This window comes from Helicoverpa armigera, chromosome 12 (genome assembly GCF_030705265.1).
Source record: "Helicoverpa armigera isolate CAAS_96S chromosome 12, ASM3070526v1, whole genome shotgun sequence".
NCBI classification, from domain to species: domain Eukaryota; kingdom Metazoa; phylum Arthropoda; class Insecta; order Lepidoptera; family Noctuidae; genus Helicoverpa; species Helicoverpa armigera.
This window is the reverse complement of record NC_087131.1, coordinates 10,584,146-10,607,096: the sequence shown is the minus strand read 5'-3', so window position 1 is coordinate 10,607,096 and position 22,951 is coordinate 10,584,146. Positions and strand designations below refer to the sequence as shown.

Sequence of the window (22,951 nt, the reverse complement as noted above, 5' to 3'; positions counted from 1 at the left end):
CGTTACGATAAAGTTAGAAAACAGGTTATTCATATGATTTTGATGCAGTAACGCTTGCCAATAAAGAAATAAATCTAAGACAAAGCACAATTAATGTTAGAAAAAACTTAGCTTTCCCATCTACATATATTGATGTAGGTTTTAGTGTAACCGCTTTTTCACACCAGCGAATTTTCCGTTCGGTTCGTACAGGCCTAGCTAGTGATGACGTTTAAAACTGAGCGACCGATTCTTGCCGCCTGAAATGTCGTAATGAAAATGTCGTGCGGTTTTGTTTCGCACGACAAAATCCGCTAGCCGTAAAGCGCTATAAATAATTCTTACTGCAATTTTTTAATGCAGTAAAGTAAATCTATAATATAAAAATGAATCGCAAAATGTGTTGGTAAGCGCATAACTCAACAAACGCCTGGACCAATTTGGCTAATTCTTTTTTTGTTGTGTTTGTTATTGTCAGGAGAAGGTTCTTATGAAAAATGAAAAAAAAATAGGGTAAAGTAGAGAAGTCAGTTGACGGGAGCGAAGCCGCGGGCAAAAGCTAGTAATTAATAATTACTTACCAAGCATAATATTATCCCTGATGATCTGCACGTGTCGATCGCGATCGGGTCTTGTATGCTCGTGCCAGAAGCCGACCACGTGGCCTAACTCGTGCACCACTATGCCAAACTTATCACAGTTCTTCCCGATGGAGATCGCTTGAGCACCGCTGCCGCGCTTGCCCACGAATGAACAGCATCTATGGAAGGTGGGAGAAAGTTAACGTCTATGGTAATAATACAATTGGGAAAGAGTTTTATAGAAAGTTATTAAATGAGAGTAAAAAAGGACCCTGAGAAAATAACTCGTTAAATTCTCTATAGCTAAATACTTAAGTCAAATTATCATGATTTAAGTAGTTGATTTAGTTACCTCTTATAAATAAAAACGTAGTTGGGAGAAAGCTTTAGAGAAAGTTATTAAATGAGAGTAAAAAGATCCCTGAGAAAAAAAAATGATGAATTGACAAAAATATAGATAGATGCTTCAGTCACAATATCATAATTCAATCAATTCATATAGTTACATGGAGTTATCGCTTATAAATAAAAACAAAGTATCATGTATAGGGAACTTAGAAAACAAATAACAGTGGCATTTCTTCAGGAACCTTTGAAATACAAGAAGTTGGAATCTATGGCAGGTTAGGTACACTTAAAAGTCATTGACTATAATAGATCACCATACTTTAATGTCACTTCATCCCTATTCAGTTCTGACATCATGATACTATGATATCACAGTGCTATTAATCTAGTCAATATTTCCTGCTGGTATCCTGTTTCGTAATATGGATTGTAAGGTGATGACAACACAGGAACAAAATACTGAAGGTGGTAAATTGGTCAAGTACGTCATGAACACACATATTATATTGGTCTATGCCGTCATGCTAATTTTGTCGAAGGCATCAATAACGGTTATTGAAGATAAAAGAAATAGTCTAGAATCTCCATGTTTTCCTAAGAATTCTGATAAATTAACTTTAGGTAGTTACTGTTCTAAAACAAATATTTAGTTTTTTCATCAAACTAGTTCTCAAGTTTTGATGAAAGAAATAACTATGTTTACTCGATTTATCGTTCCCTAGCGTTTTTATTTGATGTCTAGTTTGCCGAAAAATAACGAACCTATAAATATATTTTTTGTTAGGTAATATATTAAACGCAAAAATGTCTATATATGTATAAGTAGAACATCGATAAATAGAACAGTAAAATAAATACATTTCTATTCTGAAAACATTTAATTCATATTTTTGTTTTAGTGTCAGCTTATTTATATATCTATTCAAAAGATAAAACAGGATAACAGCTGGCTTTTAAAGTACCCGATGTCTAATTTATCGCTAATAGTTAAAAATAAATTCAGACATTTCAAAATTAAAAGAGTTTTTTGTGGAACCAAAACAAACATTTTAGGGTTAGATAGCCCATTTATCGAAGAAGGCTGTAGCTATGCCTCTTTTTATCCAGGTGCCCAGGTGCGAAGTAGTTCTACGTAGTTTTCAAAAAATAAAACTTACCCACAAGGCCGTTCAGTGAAGACAATATAGTCCTTATGTAAATCACCGTCTCTCTCTACAAACTTGACACAGGTGAAATTCTCCCAGTGCCTCATGGCTTGCTTGAATAAAGACTTGTGTGCCCCGCTGAAGTTCCCGTCGATTTCATATGGAATTACACCGTTCTCCCATATTCTTTCTTTCCTGTTTGTGGCCGCTCTGATGGTGCGGTGACGGCTTTTGACCTGAGGACAGAATTTAAGGAGTTTAGGGCTGTTGGATCTTTATGAGTTAAGTCCACTATGGATTTACAGTCACAAAACAGATGCTAAAGATGTCACTATCTCAACAAAAGTAATGTAAATACAGACAGAAGAAAATATATGTCATAATTTACAGGAAGAATAATTATAGCACATAAGAGACTAGGATAAAGAAAAAAATTAAAGCTGTAGTCGTCACGCACCAAGTCGCGAGCAAGAAAAAAAGAAATAAAAAAGTACAAATAGAAAGTTAGTTGATGTCAGTAGGTTCTTATACTTATATCTAATTTTAATTTTAGTTCAATATTTTTTATAAAAAGATTATAAACCAATCTATCGTGACACCGACAAGTCTATTCACTAAAACTTCAAAGTCAATTAGACTGATTTCTCGAATAGTTTTAATTAGAAATCTGTCAATATACTTACCTTAACTTGCGATGTGGGCGACGATTACTTACGACAATCTAAATATAGCTCGTTAAGCCTAAATATCACTTTCAAAGTAATCTATTTTTGGTGACCTTCTTATGCCTAATCAGATTAAGTTTTAAGTCTAAAATCCTTAAAGAAAATTGGATGGGTACTTCATTTTTTTCGCTCTTTACAGTCAAGACTTCGTTCTTTGTCAAAGCTATATAAATCAACGATATAATCGTCTTTATTCAAATGATTTCTTTTACATAAACTTCACCCAATAACAATCACTTACACAAATGAAATAATAACCATCTCATAGCTCGAAAACCCGCCAACATTGGCCAAAAACCACTAATTTCGGTAATTGTATAATCCGTTATTATGCAGATGGTTTCAATGAGAATGCCTCTAAGCTAGCTTCAATTACGGGATTAACATAATGGCTGGTAATTGATTTAATCGCTGACAACTCGGTTACAGAGCCCAAATTGGAATATCTTTGTCTAACATGCAGTTTAATTATTGGGGGACAAATGATGGGGATTGCCTTGGCTGTGATTAGATTCGATTTCTGTGTTAAGGGAATGGGAAATGCTAATGGGTTCAGATTTCTTTATGGGAAAATACAATTATGTTTGATGGTATTTGTCGAGATTTGGGTAAGACTTTCTTTTGTATGAACTTTTTCTTTTGAGAGGATTCGACATCGGACAAATGGACAAAGGAATGTATGTAATAGCTTTGTTTCATACTAAGAAAAGCAGTATTACTCACCTCTGTATTATTATGCGCATTAGTTTTAGCAGCTTCTAAATCTTCCATGTCGTCACGAAAAAACCAGTTGTCAAAATTTTGACCCTCAGTGGCATTCAAAATTTTCTTAGGCGGTGGTTTCACTTCAAATCTCTCTTCGAACTCATGTTCAGGGATCTCAAACTTCTTTTCATTTCTCTGTTCTCCACTGTTGTGCTTTTTGTGGTGACGAAAAAACTTTTTTCTGACAAATTGAGAAACTGTTTTGTTTTCTGACGAACTTAGGGTGTTTTGGCCAATTCTCTCGTTTGAGTGGATGTTTCTTAGCCTGAAATTATTTCTTATTTGACTATTGCTATTCATAGAAGATTGAATATGAAGAAAGAAAAGTATATAATTAGAAATGCACATAATGACGATAATATTTTATAAAGAAGATAAAACGACACGACAAGCTCATTAAAGTTCATCAGAAAAAGAAAAATAGTTAAGCCCTTCGTAAGCCTGGTCTCGTCTCGTTTAAACACAGTTAATGAATAGCCACAATTATTAAAGCTATGTAGATTGCAAATCTAAATGCGCTGCATTTCAAATTGTGCAAACTGTAGCTATTCTTAAATTCCCTTACTAAGGAAATCTTCGGAATTTATTTATTGTACCTTAAAAATGTGCTTAATTTGGGTACAGAATTTCTCCCACAGAGAATTGAGAAAACTATTCAAATATGTAGAATACCATTCAAGGTTTTTAAATAGCTATCATGTCATGAAATGATTAGACCATTATAAATAAGGACAAGACAAGATATAATATAAAAGATGAAGACACGCTAAACTGTAGACCAAAAACAAAAAAGTGAACAGGGAAAATGCAAGCAAAACTTAAACCTAGACAGAAATTCATAGTAAGAGAATCGCAGCCAACGAAATTACGGCACGGAGCTTATTCACAGGATTCAATAGAGTCGATCCTTTGGCCGCTGAAGTAAAAAGTGCGCATTCAAGAGGCACTAATGAGCCTTTATTAGAACAGTGGTATTGCCTTCCAGAGTTGAAGATGAAGAATGTTCCAAAGTTTTATCGGTTAGGTTTGTGAAACGAGCCTTTTAGTGGTTAGGCTACTGGATTGTTTTAATTAAATGTTGCGGTGGATTTGATAGCTTTCAAGTAAATAATGGTACATTATAAAATTATGATTCTGTAAAACAAAAACAAAATAGGACACCCATGTATTTTACACACGGAATATCTCAATTTTTTATTTAAAATGTGACTAAAATTGACGGGAAACAGCAGAGTACAAAACGTAGCGGAAAATATTGTCGTATTGACATCTGACACGCTTATTGATGGAAATTCAGTAAATTGTTTGTGACATCGAGAACAAGGAAAATTACGTGATATTATACCGTTTATAATATCATGATTTCACTGATTTTGGAGAAAGTATTTATCATTATAGCATCACGGAAACCCCGTGAAAAATATATGGATCATTTCTTTCGTTCGATTATATAAAAGTAAAGAAAGATTTTCACGAAACAGCTTTTAAGGAAAATTAAGCCAGTTTTCTGGTTTTCAAAACAAGGGATAATAAAATGAAATTGCATTATGAGCAGTATCCTTAAAGACTACACAGCCAGTGAACAGAACAAAGAGTCAAAGTGCATATTAAAAATAATATAAAATATAAGGTAAATAAATAATTTTAATTTTCTCTTGTACTCGAGCACGTCACTGATGTTAAGCAATAAAACCGTCGTGTCGACAAGAACTTTGTCGGACTGAATTTAATCATAGACCGTTTTATAAAGAAGAATTTTATATTCTATCTCATAATTTTTCATTTGACTGCGCTAAATACGAATTAACGCTAACTAGATTATGGTTGAGAATTTATCTGTTTTTCATTAAATAAAGCTTATTGGAATTTTTATCGTGAATACTTTGAAAGAAAATTTTAACTCTTCAATTTTTAAGTATTTTTAAATATTCAATTTAAAATTTTAAGCCGTCTACAGAAGTAGTAGAATCCGTCTGTAACCTAGTTATGACTTTGACAATTGTTCATTTCACAATAAATTGGACGCAAAACTTGCTTCGAATTTATTTTAGAACTCGATTTATGACCTCTCTAAAGGAAAATGAAGGAACTATCTATAAGGAAGAGTCTAAGAAGAATGGAAGTTAAAGCCATACCGTCTTCCATTACCGTGTCTCCGTCTCCGTCTCCTGTTCCTTCGGCCGCCATTTTCATCCATCAGGTTCTGCAGACTCTCTGTGGGCCTCAGTAAGTTAGGTTCCAACTTTCCATCCACATCCAAATCAGTTTTATTTATCACTTTATCTTCATCTTGCTCATTCGACAAAACACCATTAGTAGGTGCAGGTGCTACAGTTATGTTCTCAGGAATACCCTTAAATTTCAAGTTATTCTTAGAGTCCCCAGTAATCTCTCTGCTATTACTCTGAATCTTGTTAGTGATCTCATCCATTTTATTAGATGCATTAGTGATTTGTATATTAGGATAGAACTCTTCTAAATTAAGTATGTGGTTAGTTGATACGTTGACTACTAGAACTCCGTCTTGTTCTAAGCTCTCTGATTCGGTCAGGTTATCCTGTACCGTCGTTTGGTTTAAGTGGTCCGATTTACTTTGATTGGACGCATTAGTGTAATTGTCTAACATTTCTTCTGGAGGTAATTTGCCGTTTTTTAATAGTAGCGATTTGTCTAAACCTGAAGGAAGTACCTGGAATGGAATGTCTTGGTAAACAAATTGGCTTAGTTAAAGTTTTAGATGTAATTGATCCACTTGTCTAAGCAAACTAATGACAATAGATTATTAGACAAGTATAAGTTAAGTCCAATGACACAGACAGTTGCAAGTGCCTTCTAAATAAATGGAAAATTAAGTAACTGTAGTAGGAAAATATTTGTTATGTTAATTACGTACATCACTTCGCTTCTGAAAAATATCTCTCTTACCTTCGACATAAGTACAGCATCGTTGTATTTCTTAGGCTTCTCCTGTGACAATGGCAGTGGTTGCTTTGTCCTCTTCCTCAGGATATCTGGAAGTCCTTCTTCTTCTACTTGCAATCCTTCTAATAGCACCTCTTTCTTCAGCCTTTCTACTTCTTCTTGAAGGGATTTGTTGATTTTGTTGACTGGCGCGCTCGTTGGTGGCTTGAAGTAGTCCACACTGGGTATCGCGATGTCACCTTGGAAGTTATCTGCAACAATAAAGTTTTCATAATGAATTACTGAGAATAATAATGCTCATAACTTAAAATAATAAGTACAAAGGTCTCTGCCTATTTCTTATGTTATTGTCCATATAAATGTCCTTACTTAATATTATAAATGCAAAAGTTTCTTTGTCTCTCTGTTGAGCATTCACGTTAAAACTACTGAACGGATTTAAGACACGCAGATAGTCTAACTAAAGCCTGGGAATAGAAAGGGCAACTTTTTACCTGGGCACAGGAAGACTTTCCATTGTATGTACCTACAAAAAACCAGGGGGAACAACTAGTTCTACATAACCGCAAATTCACGCTACTTTTCAGAAGACACAAAAAATATCTAGAACTCTAAAATATCTAGTAAAATATCATCGAACACTTATTCACTCATACCTAGTGTCAATAATATCACGGATTGTACCTAATTGGGGTTACGTCGTAATAATATTCTTTTACATAAAACGTAAACAAGTGAAATGACTCAACTTCGTCTACGTCAGAAAAAAACAAATAATAAGTCCAAGGTTATAAAACTGTCAAATTGTAAATAAAATAAAAAATAGGTAACTATGTGTTAATTTATAATAAAGATGTGTTATGAGTGAAAATCTTTAAATTACGCGGCCTCAATAAAATGGCTGAATATATTATTCAATAAAATTTTGTATTTAGAAAGGTAGATAGGACCCAATAGTGTTTCGTTGCTTTAGATCCGGATGCGTGCAATAAGTAATAAGTACTTATATCTCATAACTAGTAGTTAACTGACTAGTGTTCAAATAAACTAACCAATGTACCAAATCTACTGAACCAGCCTCAATAAACTACACACATATTCCAGTGCATACGTCAACTACATCCCTATTAACACGCAATAAGCATGCAGATCCCATCAATAACGTTCAATATAATCTAAATGATGTGTGACAGCTATTAAGTTAGGCCATTGCTTGCACCGCACTGCGCCGCTGTCATCCAATTACTGAATCCCCAACTGTGAATTGATCTACATAATTTTAGTACTTCAAGTTTTTTACCGTTTGTCTTCATATTTCTAGGTAGCTCGTAGACTTTTTTAAACTTTTTACTTAAAAATATTCAAAATAAATTGATTTGTAATCACGATTCGGTACTAAATAAGACTTGAAGTTTTTTTTCATCTCCCGCCAAAACAAATGAAATGTCAAACGAATAAAAACCACAGAGTATAAAAGCTATAAAATAGTTCCAAATTACAATGAAGACTCATTTCACGTAAAAGCAACATCAAACCGCGCTGCATTCGAATTCGGAACGTCATTCCAAATTCGAATTTAGCGAAACGCGTCACTGATTGCATGCGGCCATTAACAACAGTGTACATCTGCTGCGATCATAAAATTTAATCGCCGACCCGTGTCTATGTCCCATATGCTGCCTAACGCTGGCTGGCAATTAATTAATTGCGTATGTATGCTTACACGGCGTGTATTGGACATGACGGTTTACGATAGTACCGCCGCATGAATATTCATGGTGCGGCCGTGTTTGAGGATTGAATTTGATTATGGCGCCCGACTTAGGTTTCGAAGTTGTTCAAATCAGCTGTTAATTTAATTAACGTTTGGCATGGATTTAATGTTGTTTTAATTGTATTTATTGGCTTTTTTGGATTGTTGTTTAATTTATTTAGGAAGTAATATTTGATTGTTAATAAAGCCGTGTTGTTTTATGTTATTGCGAAAACGTCAATACTAGATTCATTGGCTATATGGGATACTAAATATATATGTATTTTGCCCTATGCAAGTAAAACCAATCTATCTATGTAACTTTGATACAAATGTACCACTCTAAATGTGGACCAAACAAACCAATAGGCCAGGTTTCACGCTACATCATAAAACCATGCTACAATAATTCGCTACGAAACTGCTACGAACTACGAAAACCGCTACGCAAACAATTCGTAGTACTCACGAGTAACATAATGGTTTGTGTAAGGTGTAATGTTACTAAACTGAGTTAGTATAATATAAATAGTGACCTATTAAGAGGTGAAGTAACTTAATTGTTTTGTTAATTGTTGACAATTGTTTTGTTGGATTTTATCTCATTATCAAGTTCTGTAAATAAATTACAAGTTAATAATTAAGTCGACAGCGATGAGGACAACTTTTTGAAGCATTTTAGTTGTTAGTTTTAGATAGCACTTGAGACATAATATTTTTTACGATATAAGTGATTGTTGCATATTTTTATTTAGTTATACCATCTTTATACTTCAGTATATTACACAAAAACCCTGCAAATCATAGATAACAATGAACAATGCTAGCTAAGCATTCATACGGTAGCCTAAAGTATCGCAATTGAAAGCCACTGCATTGTATTATGCATTTTCCATCCAACTGCTCAACTGAGGTTTAATTCAGTTCGTTTATATTCACCGACTCCTTCTAGTTCTTATTCAAAATAACAAAGTTGTTCTTTTAATAAGTAATAATAGTTCATTACATATGTAGCAATATACATATAATTTAATGCCATACATTTTACAAATTAAAAAAATTAATAGACTTATTAAAATATAAGTTCTCAGGTTGCCCTGTATGTATGTTTGTGCGCGATCATGTCACGATTTTGTTGCGGTTTTCAGCACATAATTTGTTACACTTAGGGAGTGTTTTAGACGTAGATCTTTAATTTGAAATCTGTTTTATTTTTTTATTAAAAGTTTTTAATAATTGATGAATATGTGTAATCGTCGTCGTATCGGCTCGTCTAACGAGGTGCGCGCGGTAACGCATTGTATAATTCAATCGGGACGGGGCGCATTGCATTAGACATGCGCAAAATGTGTCATTGAAAAGAAATGAATGAAGTAGTTCTTTTCGCTCAACGAAGTAGTCCACTCATTTACTTCAGTACTTCATTTAGTTCACCAAATCTGAACGAGTCAATGAGTCACCTAGCTCTTAGGAAACATAATCGTAGTCTACTCATTTAGTTCAGTAAATCAAAACGAGTCAATCTGTAGTGTGAGGGATAAGTAACGACGAATGAATCACTTGATTTTTTATCTCGATATCTTGATTTTCCTTCATACTTTATGCAGGCTTAGGACTATCAACCGTGAAAATATTAATAAACACAAAATTATGTAGCTTTAAAGTAATTTAGATATATTTTAGTTTAGGTTGGCGTATTTAAAAATCGAAATATGTAGCCGATCCGATCTATGGAAGGATCCTGAACTAGTGAACTAAATGAAGTAGAGACACATTCGAAGGAGTAGTGAAGGAATGATACGTTTATTTTCGGAAGTGAAGTAGTCCATTTCCTTCAATCGTTCGCGAACTACCCATGTCTACATTGCATGCGATCCGAACGCAATCGATTGCGTTCACTGCACATTGTTGCCTTGGGACATCGGAAGAAATTGTAGGAGCCTGATTGTTAACGTAAAATACGTTATATTCTTCGATTGGATGAAGGAAGATAAAAAGAGACGATTCAATAAATATATAAATCTTATATTGCAGACCAATTGGTAAAATATGGCAGATCATTCATCCTTATGTAACAACATCATTGTACCCGTATTTGCAAAAAAAAAGTCCATGTTTTGTACAGTTTTTCTGTAATTGGATTAACATATTTTGTGGTATATAATTATCAGTTTTAAATTTATTTGGCAAAGTGGGGTAAACAACAATGGGAACGTAACCCATCGTCTTTATTATGGAAAGAAACATAAACTATGTTTAAACAACCACAGCAATGCATTTAAATACTACAAACAAGTCGAAAAGTAATCAATAAAATGAAGTCCTTTATCGATACTCTTTTCAATATTTCCCAGTAGAATACACCCTGTATAAAATACAGGAAGCTGCAATATAAGCCGCCACTATATTTTCCTTATTCCAATTTTAAAATATTTCAATATGACGGATATTTATTCCAAATAGCCCAGGGATCGGTGTGCGATCCTGGGCGGTTTCAGGGTTAACACAACACGACTTTCGTTCAATATTTTCATAAAAAAGATTTGTACCACGTTCATACGAAATAATTATTGATTTTGACTAATTAACTTTTTACGGGTTTTTGACAAGAAGAAGTTAGTAGTGGCATCCGATGTAATATTGGACAAACAAGGTGTAAAAATACCACGATTAAAAAAAAGAACTATGCATAGCTATGATGATGATTTTATTTTTTATATAACAACTTTAGTAAAGGACAAATAAAGTACCCAATATTTCTATTTTATTTGCTGTGCCAGCCCTAAAAGAATATCACCATTCATAGAGGCAGCAAGCAAACCGATCCCCGACACGCGACGGTTCGCAACCTCACAGGTGATATATCGCATATCGAAGAAACGACACCAATTTATAAACGTACACACCCACGGAGGAGGAAGGAAAATTAGTGGAGATGCCATAAGGTCAGGCGCCTTCTTGTAGGTCATGTAACGTACGATAAGCGTGACCAAAATGATTAGCTGCTGTTAAACTAACGAAATTTTCGGGTTCCATGACACGTCTGTTAAAGATTGGTCTAGCCGAGCAGGATTAGTATTGGAGTATTTAAAAATTGGGGGTTTCAAAGAAGACGTATGAATGTGGAGCTAGTAACTTTCTTTGTCCCCGAATGCATTTTGGGGCGCTTCTTTCTTAGGAGATTTTGCGTTATGACATCTCCACTAGTCGATTTCTTTTCCATGTCTACACCGCACAACTTATTTATTTCACACATCCTGAATAAGACATAATGTATTTGATGTGAAAATCTGAACGAAAATAAGGTGTTTGGAAGATGATAATATAGTTAATGGGAATTTAGACGTATATTGTATGGTTGATTGACTTTGGATGATGACTTCTACTACCCGATTATAAAAAGTGTTCTTAAAAAAGTATCGGCTTCACTGTTAACTTTAAATCATCATCTTCAACCAAATTAATGGTTTATCCTGACTAAATACTGTTTAGTACCATGTTTTAAATAGCAATGGGATGGACAGTCAAACTAATTAGACAAAATTGTGTTTCTTGCCAGATTACTACACAACAAGTAAGCACAAAGAAAACTTAGATTACTAGCCCAAAAGTTAATGTGTAAAGGGACATTGGGACACTACATACGTACATACATTACCGAACACCTTCTAAACTGAGGTTACCTACTTCCACAAAAGTAGGCACAGGACCTACATATTTTAGGCCGTCCTACGGTCCCACCATATTGTTTTCTGTTCAAAGTTATAAGTAACTTCAGTTAGAAGCTTTCATGAATTCGTGACCACTCTATTAGAAATAGCCATCATAAAACACAATGTCATTTATATTTGAGACTATCATATTAAATTACATAAAAACTAAAATAATATATCAAGTGAGTTCAAAATCAGGCTCGGCATAAGTAGACAAGTTTCACATTATTCAAATCTCGTTAACAACGAACTGCCTGCACCAGTTCAAGCTGGCTTAATCCGGTATTATCCGCTTATAACTGGTAATGTGCATCTAAGTGGCGACCGACTTTTGTGTAAGGATTCTCCCGTTATAGAATTTTTGGGGTCTTTATTAAATAAGATACTTTTATGACAGTTAATTGTAGATGATTTCAGTAGTTACTACCACAGGCCTCTGACTAGGTACTGATACTAAAAGTAATATTAAATCTGAATATATTTTTGCTTTAAGAAAATTAATGTCATTTTTCAACTCAGTAAAAATATATTTCCAAATAAAAAAAAAAAAGTTTAAGACAGAAATCATCTAAAGTAAGGACACTGAAAAGAGTCTGTTGAAATATGTATTAAAAAATCTACACACCATACTAAAACACGAACTCTTTCCCCACCTACCCTAACCGAAGCATACAGACATAGAAAACACTAGAAGGAACCGGCAAAGCTAAGTGCAGCTACCAGCATTCATCTAGCAAGGCAACAGCTTTGTTGCAACGGAACTGCGCCCACAAAGAGGGGGGACGCGTCTTTTCAACGTGAGATACGGCTGAAAATGAGCGCCACGCGTGAATGAGTATTGAGGTTGCGTGCACGTTTTTTGTGCTGAAGTTAAGGTACTAAGATGGTTTGTTAGAATTTTTGTGTGGTTGTGAGTAGGGGTAATTTAGGAAAATAGCGTTTGATTTAAAGATGCCACTTTCAAACTAGGTTTTGTTTAAAATGCTATTTTTGAAAGTTCAAATTCATTATTCTACTTTTATCGATTGATGATTGATTTCTATCAACCTTTTAACTAACTTTTCAAAAAGAGAAGATTCTCAATTTTACCGCGTATTTATATTTTGCAACAAATTTCTGTACATAAATATTTCATGCCATATAGATTATTTCATAAATTGTAAGGCCAAATACCTCCTGCACAAACTCTCTTCAGCAATGTTCCGAATCAACAAGATAATAAACAGACAAATAGTCTAACAGAACTACCGAGCAATTTCTCGTAAAACTTCAACTATAACAAGTTGTGGAGTGCATTACTCACGGGGCATGGAAGTTGGCAGCCCAATGAATTCTTGCGCACTTTCACAATAGTTTAAACGCTTTTGTTGAGACGGATAATGCGTCAGCCTCTTTTATATGTACAAATGTCGTATTCAGAATAGAATCGTAGAAAATAAACCATCTAAAACCTATAAATTCTATACGATTTTCGCAAGTGAAGGTAAACAAATGACAGTGTTTTGTTTCTGCTTATTCGTGTGGAAAAATTGGCGTGATCTTTCCAGAATTACACGTGACAGTATGTCAAACAAAAAAAAGTATATAAAAATACGTTCAATAAACAAGAGATCAAAACAAAATTGCTCTATAACACTTTTGTGTTCGACTTCATGCGGCTAAACCTTTTTGTGACATTTTTCCTACACCTTTCTCTATTTTCTTAACAAATATTTAGAGAATACTTTCGTATCGAAAATATCTGTCGCGAAATAAACGGCTCCAGTGTAAGATGAGCTGCCTATCTCCTCGGGATCATTTTGATTATTTCAGCAAGGAGTTAACTTGGTTGTATATCGTAGGTCTAAGAAAAATGGTTGTTATTTTCGTCACAAAGATGTTTATGATTGAGGATTCTTTTGTGACTCAGAGTATTTGTGTTGACACAGAATATCGTAGACAGCATACAATATAAATGTTGTTATATTCACTTGCCTGTCTATGTGTTACTTAGTTCTGTCTACATTGAAGTATTTCAGTAAGTATCAAAGTTTACTTAAGTTAAGATGACAGGTTGTAACGTAGACGGTTCTCAGTTGACATATTTCAATGGTTTGACAAGTATGTAATATTGCTGATAAAATTTTATTGAAGAATTTCTGCGCATAAAAAGCTCGACGATATAAAACATCTGAAGATCCGAAAAATATCTCCTGCATACAGTTTCCTACAAGTTGTTCCATTTTTAATATTAAATAATGTTGAGATAAAACCATCACAGTTTCATGGGCATCAAAGTAAATAACGCGTAACAGAAATTATTTAATACAAAGATTAAATTGCGAGTTCATTTGTTTTTCTCTGTTTCCTTTGTTCTGCACAATATTTTCATTGTTATAGGAAATAATAAACAGAGGCATATTAATGCACGCTCGATATTAATAATTATTATTTTAAACGAGAAGGCCATTGACTTGGTGAATAATTGAAATTAATTTTACCTTTTATAACGAACTGTGCATATGGATATCGTATTAATTAATTATTGAATAAACATAAATATACTGTGGCGGCAATTTTTGTGGTTGCGGTTTGTAGTGTTGTAAAACCACTGAAACTTTGTAACCGTACTGATATCAACAATTAACCATTATCCTCAAATTATATTTTCGGATTACCGGTGTGTTTCGAGGAATATTTGCGGTACATACAAAGTAATCAGAAATATCTATTTTATTAATTTGTAGGTATACAATCACAAATCTGACTGTCAGGACCGCGAGTCACATTTTTTTCGTAATTGTGATTTTTCATCGAACGTACATACGACGTACATTCCTTTCGTAGTATAGCGAATTAATTTTATACCATGACTAAAACAGTACCTACCACCATCATTCTCTTACTAGTGAGTCGTCAAGTCTTACTATAAGTGACAACCATCTCTACCGTACTTGAGTAGGTAGCAGGTACATACTCTCAACATAACATTGACAAATCAATGGCAACCTCTAATCCAAGCCCACCATACCGCGTGCATCAACAAATACGTAATATCTTAGTAATATAAACACAGTATACAGTCTACAGCCAGGTCTATTATACGCGCATACAAAGGAGCATACGGCTGCCGACTGCAAATCCTTTGTTCACCTACACTTCAATGTTCATTCATTACTATTCTATAGGACTTTACTATTATACCTATAGTATATTGTATTCTTACTAAGTATGTGTTTGTGTTATCGAAATGGTTGCTGAAAGTTTATCTTCACTATTATTGTAAAGCTGAAGAGTTGTTTACTTGAATATGCTAAGGTCAGGAAGTACGATTTGAAAAAATATTTCAGTGTTAAATAGCCCACTTATAAAGGAAGGCTACTTTTTAGATCCGGGTGCGATACTTAAGGCTACTTGTAGTTGGTTAAAATAATAATAGGGCTTAAAGTATGAAATTGCCGATTTGTACTGAAAACCTAAATTGTATTTTTTTTTAATTTTTAACAAACTTATTTAATCAAAATAGTTGCCATTATTATCTATACATTGCGGTCATCTAATAAGAAGGTCATTTATGCCTTTACGATAGAACTCTGAGGATCTAGACTGCACAAACAGTGTGAAAGAATTTTGTTCTGCCTCCTGGGAAGAAACTTCTTGTGACGTAGATAATTGTCCAAATCACAAAAAAAAATGGTCGTCCGTTAGAGCAAGGTCTGGCGAATATGGAGGAAGCCGAATAGTTTCCAACTGCAGTTCCTGAAGAGTTAAAACGGTTTATTTTGCTGTATGAGGCCTCGCGTTGTCATGGAGCAATAGCGGTGAAGGTCGATTCATGAGTCGTGGCTGTTTTACTGCTAATTTTTTCAACATTATTCGGTGTTCGGCTGGGTATCTGGGTAGTTTAACTAGGATCGGCGTTCACCGTCTCTCTTAATTTCTCGTTAATCACCTGTCAGGCGGTCTTTCTCATGGCTCGTTCTTCAAGTCGAAGTTTCCACCACGAAAGCGTTTAATCCAAAATCGCACGGCGCGTTCTTTAGCAGACACCTCTTCAAATGCAGCATTGATATTGCGGGCTGTTTCTGCCGTTCAATCCCGCGTCGGAACTCATATTCAAAAATTACTCAAATTTTCGCAGTATCCATCTTTCTTGTTTAAGTTGAATAACAAAAACAATTGAACATCGATAATCAAATGTTTCACATTTTTTAAAAGAAGAACATCACAGAAACCACGTGAAAAAAGTTCCATTCGAAAACCTCAAACCATGAAGACTCTATGGCAATTCAAAAACCTACTAGAATAAAACGGCAATTTCATACTTTAACCCCTAATAGTTTTGCGAAAATTTCTGGTGTCAAAGAGGAACAAATGACTGTCATGCGGTTGAAAGATAAATATCCTATCTGCAAGTCTAAAAATCTAAACTGAAAATACACACACGCAAACATCGTATATCAACATTTTGGTGCATATATCGCTGTATGTTTTTTTAGGAGTTCGTTAGTGGTCTGTGAGTTTTGGCTAAGGGTACGCTAGTTTGTTTTTATTTATGCCAAAACAACGAAATTTTGGCGAGACAAAATTTTTCGCAGTACCTACAATATTACTTGGGCTTTACGCATTTTTATTTTTATCAAAAGTTAACATACATTGTACCTATGATTAAATGCTTCTATTTTTAACCATAAGAAACACCTTCCCTTTTGAAGATATTAAAGGTGTTGCTCAAGTAAGGTAAGTCCTTAAAAAGGGATGCTTTGTGTCTATACGTATGTGGAAAGCTGAGTTTCAGGAAAGGTGTAATAATTTAAAGGAATATTTCATCCATTTTTATTTAGAGATAGAAAGCTGATTCTTTATAGAAAAAGGATCATAAAAATAAATTATTAATTAACATTTTATAGAGGTAATTTAAAAATGTAACAAACGTGTTAACTAAAATATACGACATAAACTATATTCTTTAATAGCAAAAGCTTTACAAAACTACTTGAAACCTCACAGAATGACTGCACATCGAAATACTCTCACTAAAAGGAACATTATCTCAGGAAAAGCGAACACATTCGATATTCTCGTAGACTGTGACATGTGTAATGTCCTGTAACGACGATAGACCGCTGTCCTGTTCCACATAAACTATCGATATGCTGGTAGAGTGACCACACTACACCGAAGTTAGAATATTTCTCAGGTTATAGGAATGTTTTTATTTTATTGGTAGTACTTTTAATTTGGTGTTTTTAGTTAGTACATAAGTTTAAAGTAATGATGAAATTTTGAGCTGTAATAAATGTGTTTTCATTGAAAATTTGCACTCGCAATTTTGTGATGTCTTATTTTATTGTCACGCATTATATCGTGTCCTTAACCATCTGTTTCTAATAATTATTTTTAAGGTTTCATCGACATTTTACAATATCCAATAAATAAAAAGGTCTCATGATCATATTATAATAAATCTGCATAATATTCAGCCAGCACCATAATTTCCTTTCTTCCGAGCCCCTACTCGTCACTGATGCTAATTGACGTAAAATGGACGCCGATCGAGAAGTTAATCCGGTTTCATCCGGATCAAATAATAATTGATATCAATTTGTCAGGCGTTATCAATAAATAGCGCTTTTGATCAAAATATTTGGGCATCCGGCGATCCGGCAGCAAAACTTTTCAATGGAGGATTTGAAAATGATCAATTTCGGCTATTAATTATTTCGAGTTGAAATATTTGGAAAACGGGATTTAAATGTAAATGTAATATTTGATCAACAATTTTAGGAAAATAAATTGGCATCGAAACAAAATATTAGTCATACTTATATATTATAAATATTCTATACATTTTCAACAATCAATTAAAATTTTACGCTCCGAAAAATAACGAAAAAAAACCTCCAAATCATATTTCCGAGAGCAAAACTCGGGTTCACAACAACAAAAAAACTAAATCTAACCCTTTTGGGTAGTCGGAGATTTTCATAGCATTGTTAAGGGAATGTTACATTACCAACCAGTGGAGTATAAAAGTTACCGGTCGGTCCTATTAAAGTCATAATGGAAGTAATAGGAGGTACTTGACAATGGAGTACGTCGACCTCGGACAACGGTTTCAATCAGACCCTGAATAAAATCGTTCGATACAGGTAACTTGTACACTCAACTATATAAGTAGTTAGGTACCTACGTTATAGAATTAATAATATTTTCTATTCATGTTTTTGAAGTCTCTTTTGCATTTTAATAGGTCTGTACATTTTATTTGTGGTTGGTACTGTTGGTAGCCACAAAATCAGTCTATGTGTGATAGGATAATATTACGACGCTGTTTACTGTTAAATTGATTGTGTAGGTCAGTTAAGCTGTCGTCGTCATTTCAACCGGGAGATGTCCACTGCTAGACAAAGGCCCCCAAGTTTCTCTACTTTGCTCGATCTTCAGCAAACCACATTTACTGCTTCCCGGTTAAGTATATTAAGCAGTTGCTACATGTAAATTGTTAACCGGTGGGCAGCGATGAGGAGTTTTTTGATGCCATTTTATAATTGTTTTTAGTTGTATATATGTATAAATAAGTTTATTTTTACGTCATGTAAATATGTAAAAAGAAGTCCCATTTAATGGTTCAGTTTCATATTATGTTATTGTTATTAAATTGTTAAAACACAGGTCTATTGTACTAGCTTAGTTAGGTGATAAAGACGGTAGAAAAAAAAATGTTTTCACAGCCGTAATATTGGAATGTAAGCTGTACGCGAGTGTACAACCGCAGTGCATCAACACAGTACTGATGAATGGAGTCGCACCTTCGATTGATTGTAAGTACTGGCGCGTACTATCGTGTTATACATTATTAGTGTGCTGAAAAATGGAAACCGTCATGAACAGTCTATTCTGTACTTATTTAATAAAGAGGAATATGTTTTTTACACTATTTCCGAGCAATATAGGCTATATATTAAGAAGTTGAAAAAAATCGTGGAATAAAAGTCTTACAACCAATGATTGTGCATATTAGTGTCAATAACAACTTATACAAATGGTAACTTTTGAAGACAATTTGTATTACCCCCTCATGTTCAAAGACTAAATAAAGCATTATCACACCAATTTATGTTTCCAACTAAAACTAGATAGAACCAGTATGTCAGCACTGAACAGATTAACGTATGTAAATGCTACCCCCGATATCTCTCGCGCAAACAGGGCCTGTCTACTTGCCATTGAAATTCCGAAATTCCTGAATTGTTTTGCAATCCCGGCTGAGGCGTGCTTGACTAATGACGGTAACTACCAGTCAAATTACTGCTGGTTACTGTTCAGTGGTGATTATTGCCTTTTGGGAGTATGTCTGTGTTTTTAACCGAGTTTAAAAAAGGGGGTTTTCAATTTGGATGGTTGTTTGTTTTTATTTTTATTGTGATGGGAATAGTTTTGGTTTTGCTATATTTTTTTAGTTAGTGTATGCCTCATAATTTTTGAGGTTGAGAGTCAAAGAGCAAGTTTATTTAAAAACCAAAGTTAATATATAGGTATTTTTCTATGTGTCAAAATGTTAATATGAGTTAATAGAATATTCTAGGTGTCAAGGTCTCAAGGGCTCGGTACAATTGATGCCATTTAAATACTCGAATCACAATAATATCTGTACTTAGGATTTAATTACTTCTATACGACAGTTTACCGACACCATTAACTAGATCAATTTTCAAGCAACTGATATCTACAACGAACTACCCAAACACTAGGTACCTAATCTAAAATTAGAATTACTTCAAAGAGAACTTTGCCAATTTAACATGAACTAACATCAAGAAATTCAAACATCAACTGTACAGTCGACCACAGCAGTGTTAACCACAAACGTGACGTCACAATGACGTACACACTGACGTCACAGTGACTTGTAATGGCTAGACAGGACAAAAGCGTGTGCCTAGTGTGAGCGGCTTACCTCAGCGCGTCTGGAAATACGAAGCTAGGCATACGTTAGACAGAAGGGAGAGCTACCGTGAAATAGCTGTAGTTACATAAAGACGGCTGCACTAACTGTATACATATGTATATACGGGTGGGAGTAGAGTGTATAAATGCAAGTACATAGTATTCTATTAGTCTGATATTTATTAATTAAGGTCAGCTCAGCTCGTGAAGAATATAGAAAAGATACATAAACAGACAAAAGGCTTTCACAGCAGGCAATTACGGGGCAACCAGTATTAAAAATCTATATTTCAGTCATAAGTAATCAAGACGTGACAGTGGTGATATAAATGTGGTATATACCACCAGAGTTTAACGAAAATAATGTGAAGCAAACCAGAAAACAGGACAAAGAAGCAGCTTCCAAAATTACTATAATCCTGACAAATTGATCATTCATTGGAAAACACTTCAATGCACGACTGTCCCCACTAGTCGTAAGCACATTTTCAAAATATATAAGGTACGTATGTATGTATCTACAGGGTGATTTGAGTAATTCGATGACACAAAAGAAGTTGCACGCGACTGTACTTGCCATACATTTCGATACGTGAAGACAAGCTGGCGTGTTCCCACAGTAGACTGGAGGGACAGTCGCGTACATTAGCGGACAGTTGCACAGATCGTAAAATGCCGCGCGCTTCCGGCTTCTAAAGTAGTGTTGTAGGACCTGAGTATCGATATACTTTTGTGAAGGACATCTTTAGAATAAAAATATGTGTAGCTTTCTGTACTAGAGTGCAAAATATATCTTTTTGTTAAAATATTTTGAGGTATGAATTCTGTTCATTGAGCGACTAGCTCAATAAGATATATCAGCACTATAAGAGTTAAATTAAATTCACCTGGATTTAAGATAATCCTTTATCAAAGAGGTTCAGATTTTAAATTGATTCTTTGATGAAAATTTTTCATGATTCTTAGTCATATTTTTAAATTGACTTTCAATGTAAGTAGGATTTGGTTTTATCCGCTATGATGATTCCTATTCCATCAAGCGTACATAAATTGAAGAAAAAGCTATTAATTTTATCGATTCTTTTCCCAACACTACTTTGCTTCCGAGCACATTGAGCGACATGATCGCCCATCCCAAGGTAGATACAATATCGATAAATGAGGTACAGCTTTGCGTGGCCATGTCCACATTTGATGCTATTGTGTCTCCATACAACTCTTACAATACACTCAATGCAGTTCCTATTGCAACGAGATAAAGTTCAATATCACTTGCATCGGTTTCATACAGTTCGGGTTTGTGAGACTGTAGAATACTTTTCTACTTTGCGGATGGATTAGTCCTTATGACGAATGAGTAAGGTTGATTATCGTTTGTTGAAGTTGTATGTGGTATCTATGATAGCTCCGCTCGGCTTCTGCGTTTCGTTTCGAGTGTGTCAACAGACTTCTGGTGGGGAGTACTTCAGGATCTTTGTTCAAGTATCCGTTTCTGATGTATTACAGAATAGCTCTATTCTCTATCTACGTATGTGTCATACATTTGAGAACTTTCTAGTTCGTTGTGTTGAACATACCTACTTACGTAAAGTATTATAAGTGTTACAAAGAACAAAAGTGTTTAGCACAAAGGGGTATGAATTTTCATTGAAAATCCAACTACAAAGGATATTTGAAGATTCTTCGATACATAATTAACTTCGGTAAATACCTAATTAGCCTATCATGTTACCATTGTTGTAATTTAGGGTACCTCTTTGCAAACGAGCTGTAGGTACACCACAAAAAGGGAGGAACGATTGAATATTTAAGTACTATGTACTCGTAGCCACCATTTTTGACTGACACTGGGCCATAGCCGTGTATCAAATGTCCTTTGTACTTTTAAACATTATAAGAACCTTTGACATTTAATATGAGACCTCCGTGGTCAGTTTGTTGAAAAATACTCTCGTTTGGTAATTCTTTGTGATGTTACATGTTATAAATTGGTACCTAGTGTGACGAAAATAGGTGCGGTTTTCGTGCTGTAATTTTTTTACTGTGGTGGTTTTCAGCAAAAATATTTGTGTAATTTGGTTTTTGACACGGATCATGCGTGTAATCCTCAAGGGGTTTAACAGTGTTGTACAGAATTTGTGATTTTTACGTAAAATATATAAAAAAAACAGTGTTGATGCTTCTGTCTGACGTCCATCGCGTTGCATTATTTATTTTTTGAGTACCTACTGAATTTTTGCATTTACATTTCCATATTATACGAAAGAGTATTGATGATTGCTACTGCGAATTCAGTGCATTAAGTAATTATTGACTGTTTTTTTTTTTACAAAAAAATATACAATGCAGTATTTTAAAATAAAAGTAGAATAAAATTATTATTTTCAGTTTTATTTTCTTGCACTATGATTGCTTCTATATAATATATAAATCTATGTAACTGTGAATACATTATTTTGATTTTAACTATAATTTTGTATGTCATTTTGTCTGTCACGACTTCGCGTCGAAACTACTTAACTTACAGATTTTATTCAGCTGAAAATGATTTAGGTCTCCGAAAAACGAATTCATTGTATTTAGCATTCAAATCGACTTATTTTAACATTTATTTTGAATTAATTTGTCATTATATATTGAAAATGAGGCAAACATTTTATGTAAACAAAATAAAACAAACAAATAGTTGATTCCAATGATATTTATTTCCACAATGATAGTCAGGCAAAATATTTAGCCGAGCAATTAAATAGCCCGTTGTGATCGACATCAAATAAAGTGAAATTATTTATTTAATGAATTCTATGGCAGTCATTATCGGGCGTAAATATTTGTTATTCATTATTATCTTTATGGGAGAGCATAACGATGAGCCCTGACAAATGAATGTTTGATGTGATTTTGTTAAGGGTTAGTGTACATTGCGGTTTTTCAACGTTCCATTTTGCGAGTTAATAACATTGTTGTTTTTATTAGAATTTCTAACATCATTTAAACCAATATTTATTATAACATTGGTAGGTCATACTAATCGTAGGTACTTATAGTGACAAATATTTAAATATATTCACTTTTAAACGTAAATGCTCAT

General features: G+C 34.1%; 1 protein-coding gene across 3 annotated transcripts in view; it reads right to left on the bottom strand.

Annotated features, from left to right (window-relative positions):
• LOC110374330 (tolloid-like protein 1) overlaps positions 1-22,951 on the bottom strand; it is an 85,630-nt gene that overhangs the window by 23,434 nt on the left and 39,245 nt on the right. For all 3 annotated transcript variants that reach the window (XM_064037163.1, XM_064037162.1, XM_064037164.1), the window contains exons 3-7: positions 6,469-6,716; positions 5,679-6,232; positions 3,502-3,808; positions 2,066-2,289; positions 561-739 (exon numbers count right to left, since the gene is read on the bottom strand). In XM_064037163.1, the coding sequence (XP_063893233.1) occupies positions 561-739; positions 2,066-2,289; positions 3,502-3,808; positions 5,679-6,232; positions 6,469-6,716 (1,512 nt within the window). The remainder of the gene's footprint in view (positions 1-560; positions 740-2,065; positions 2,290-3,501; positions 3,809-5,678; positions 6,233-6,468; positions 6,717-22,951) is intronic.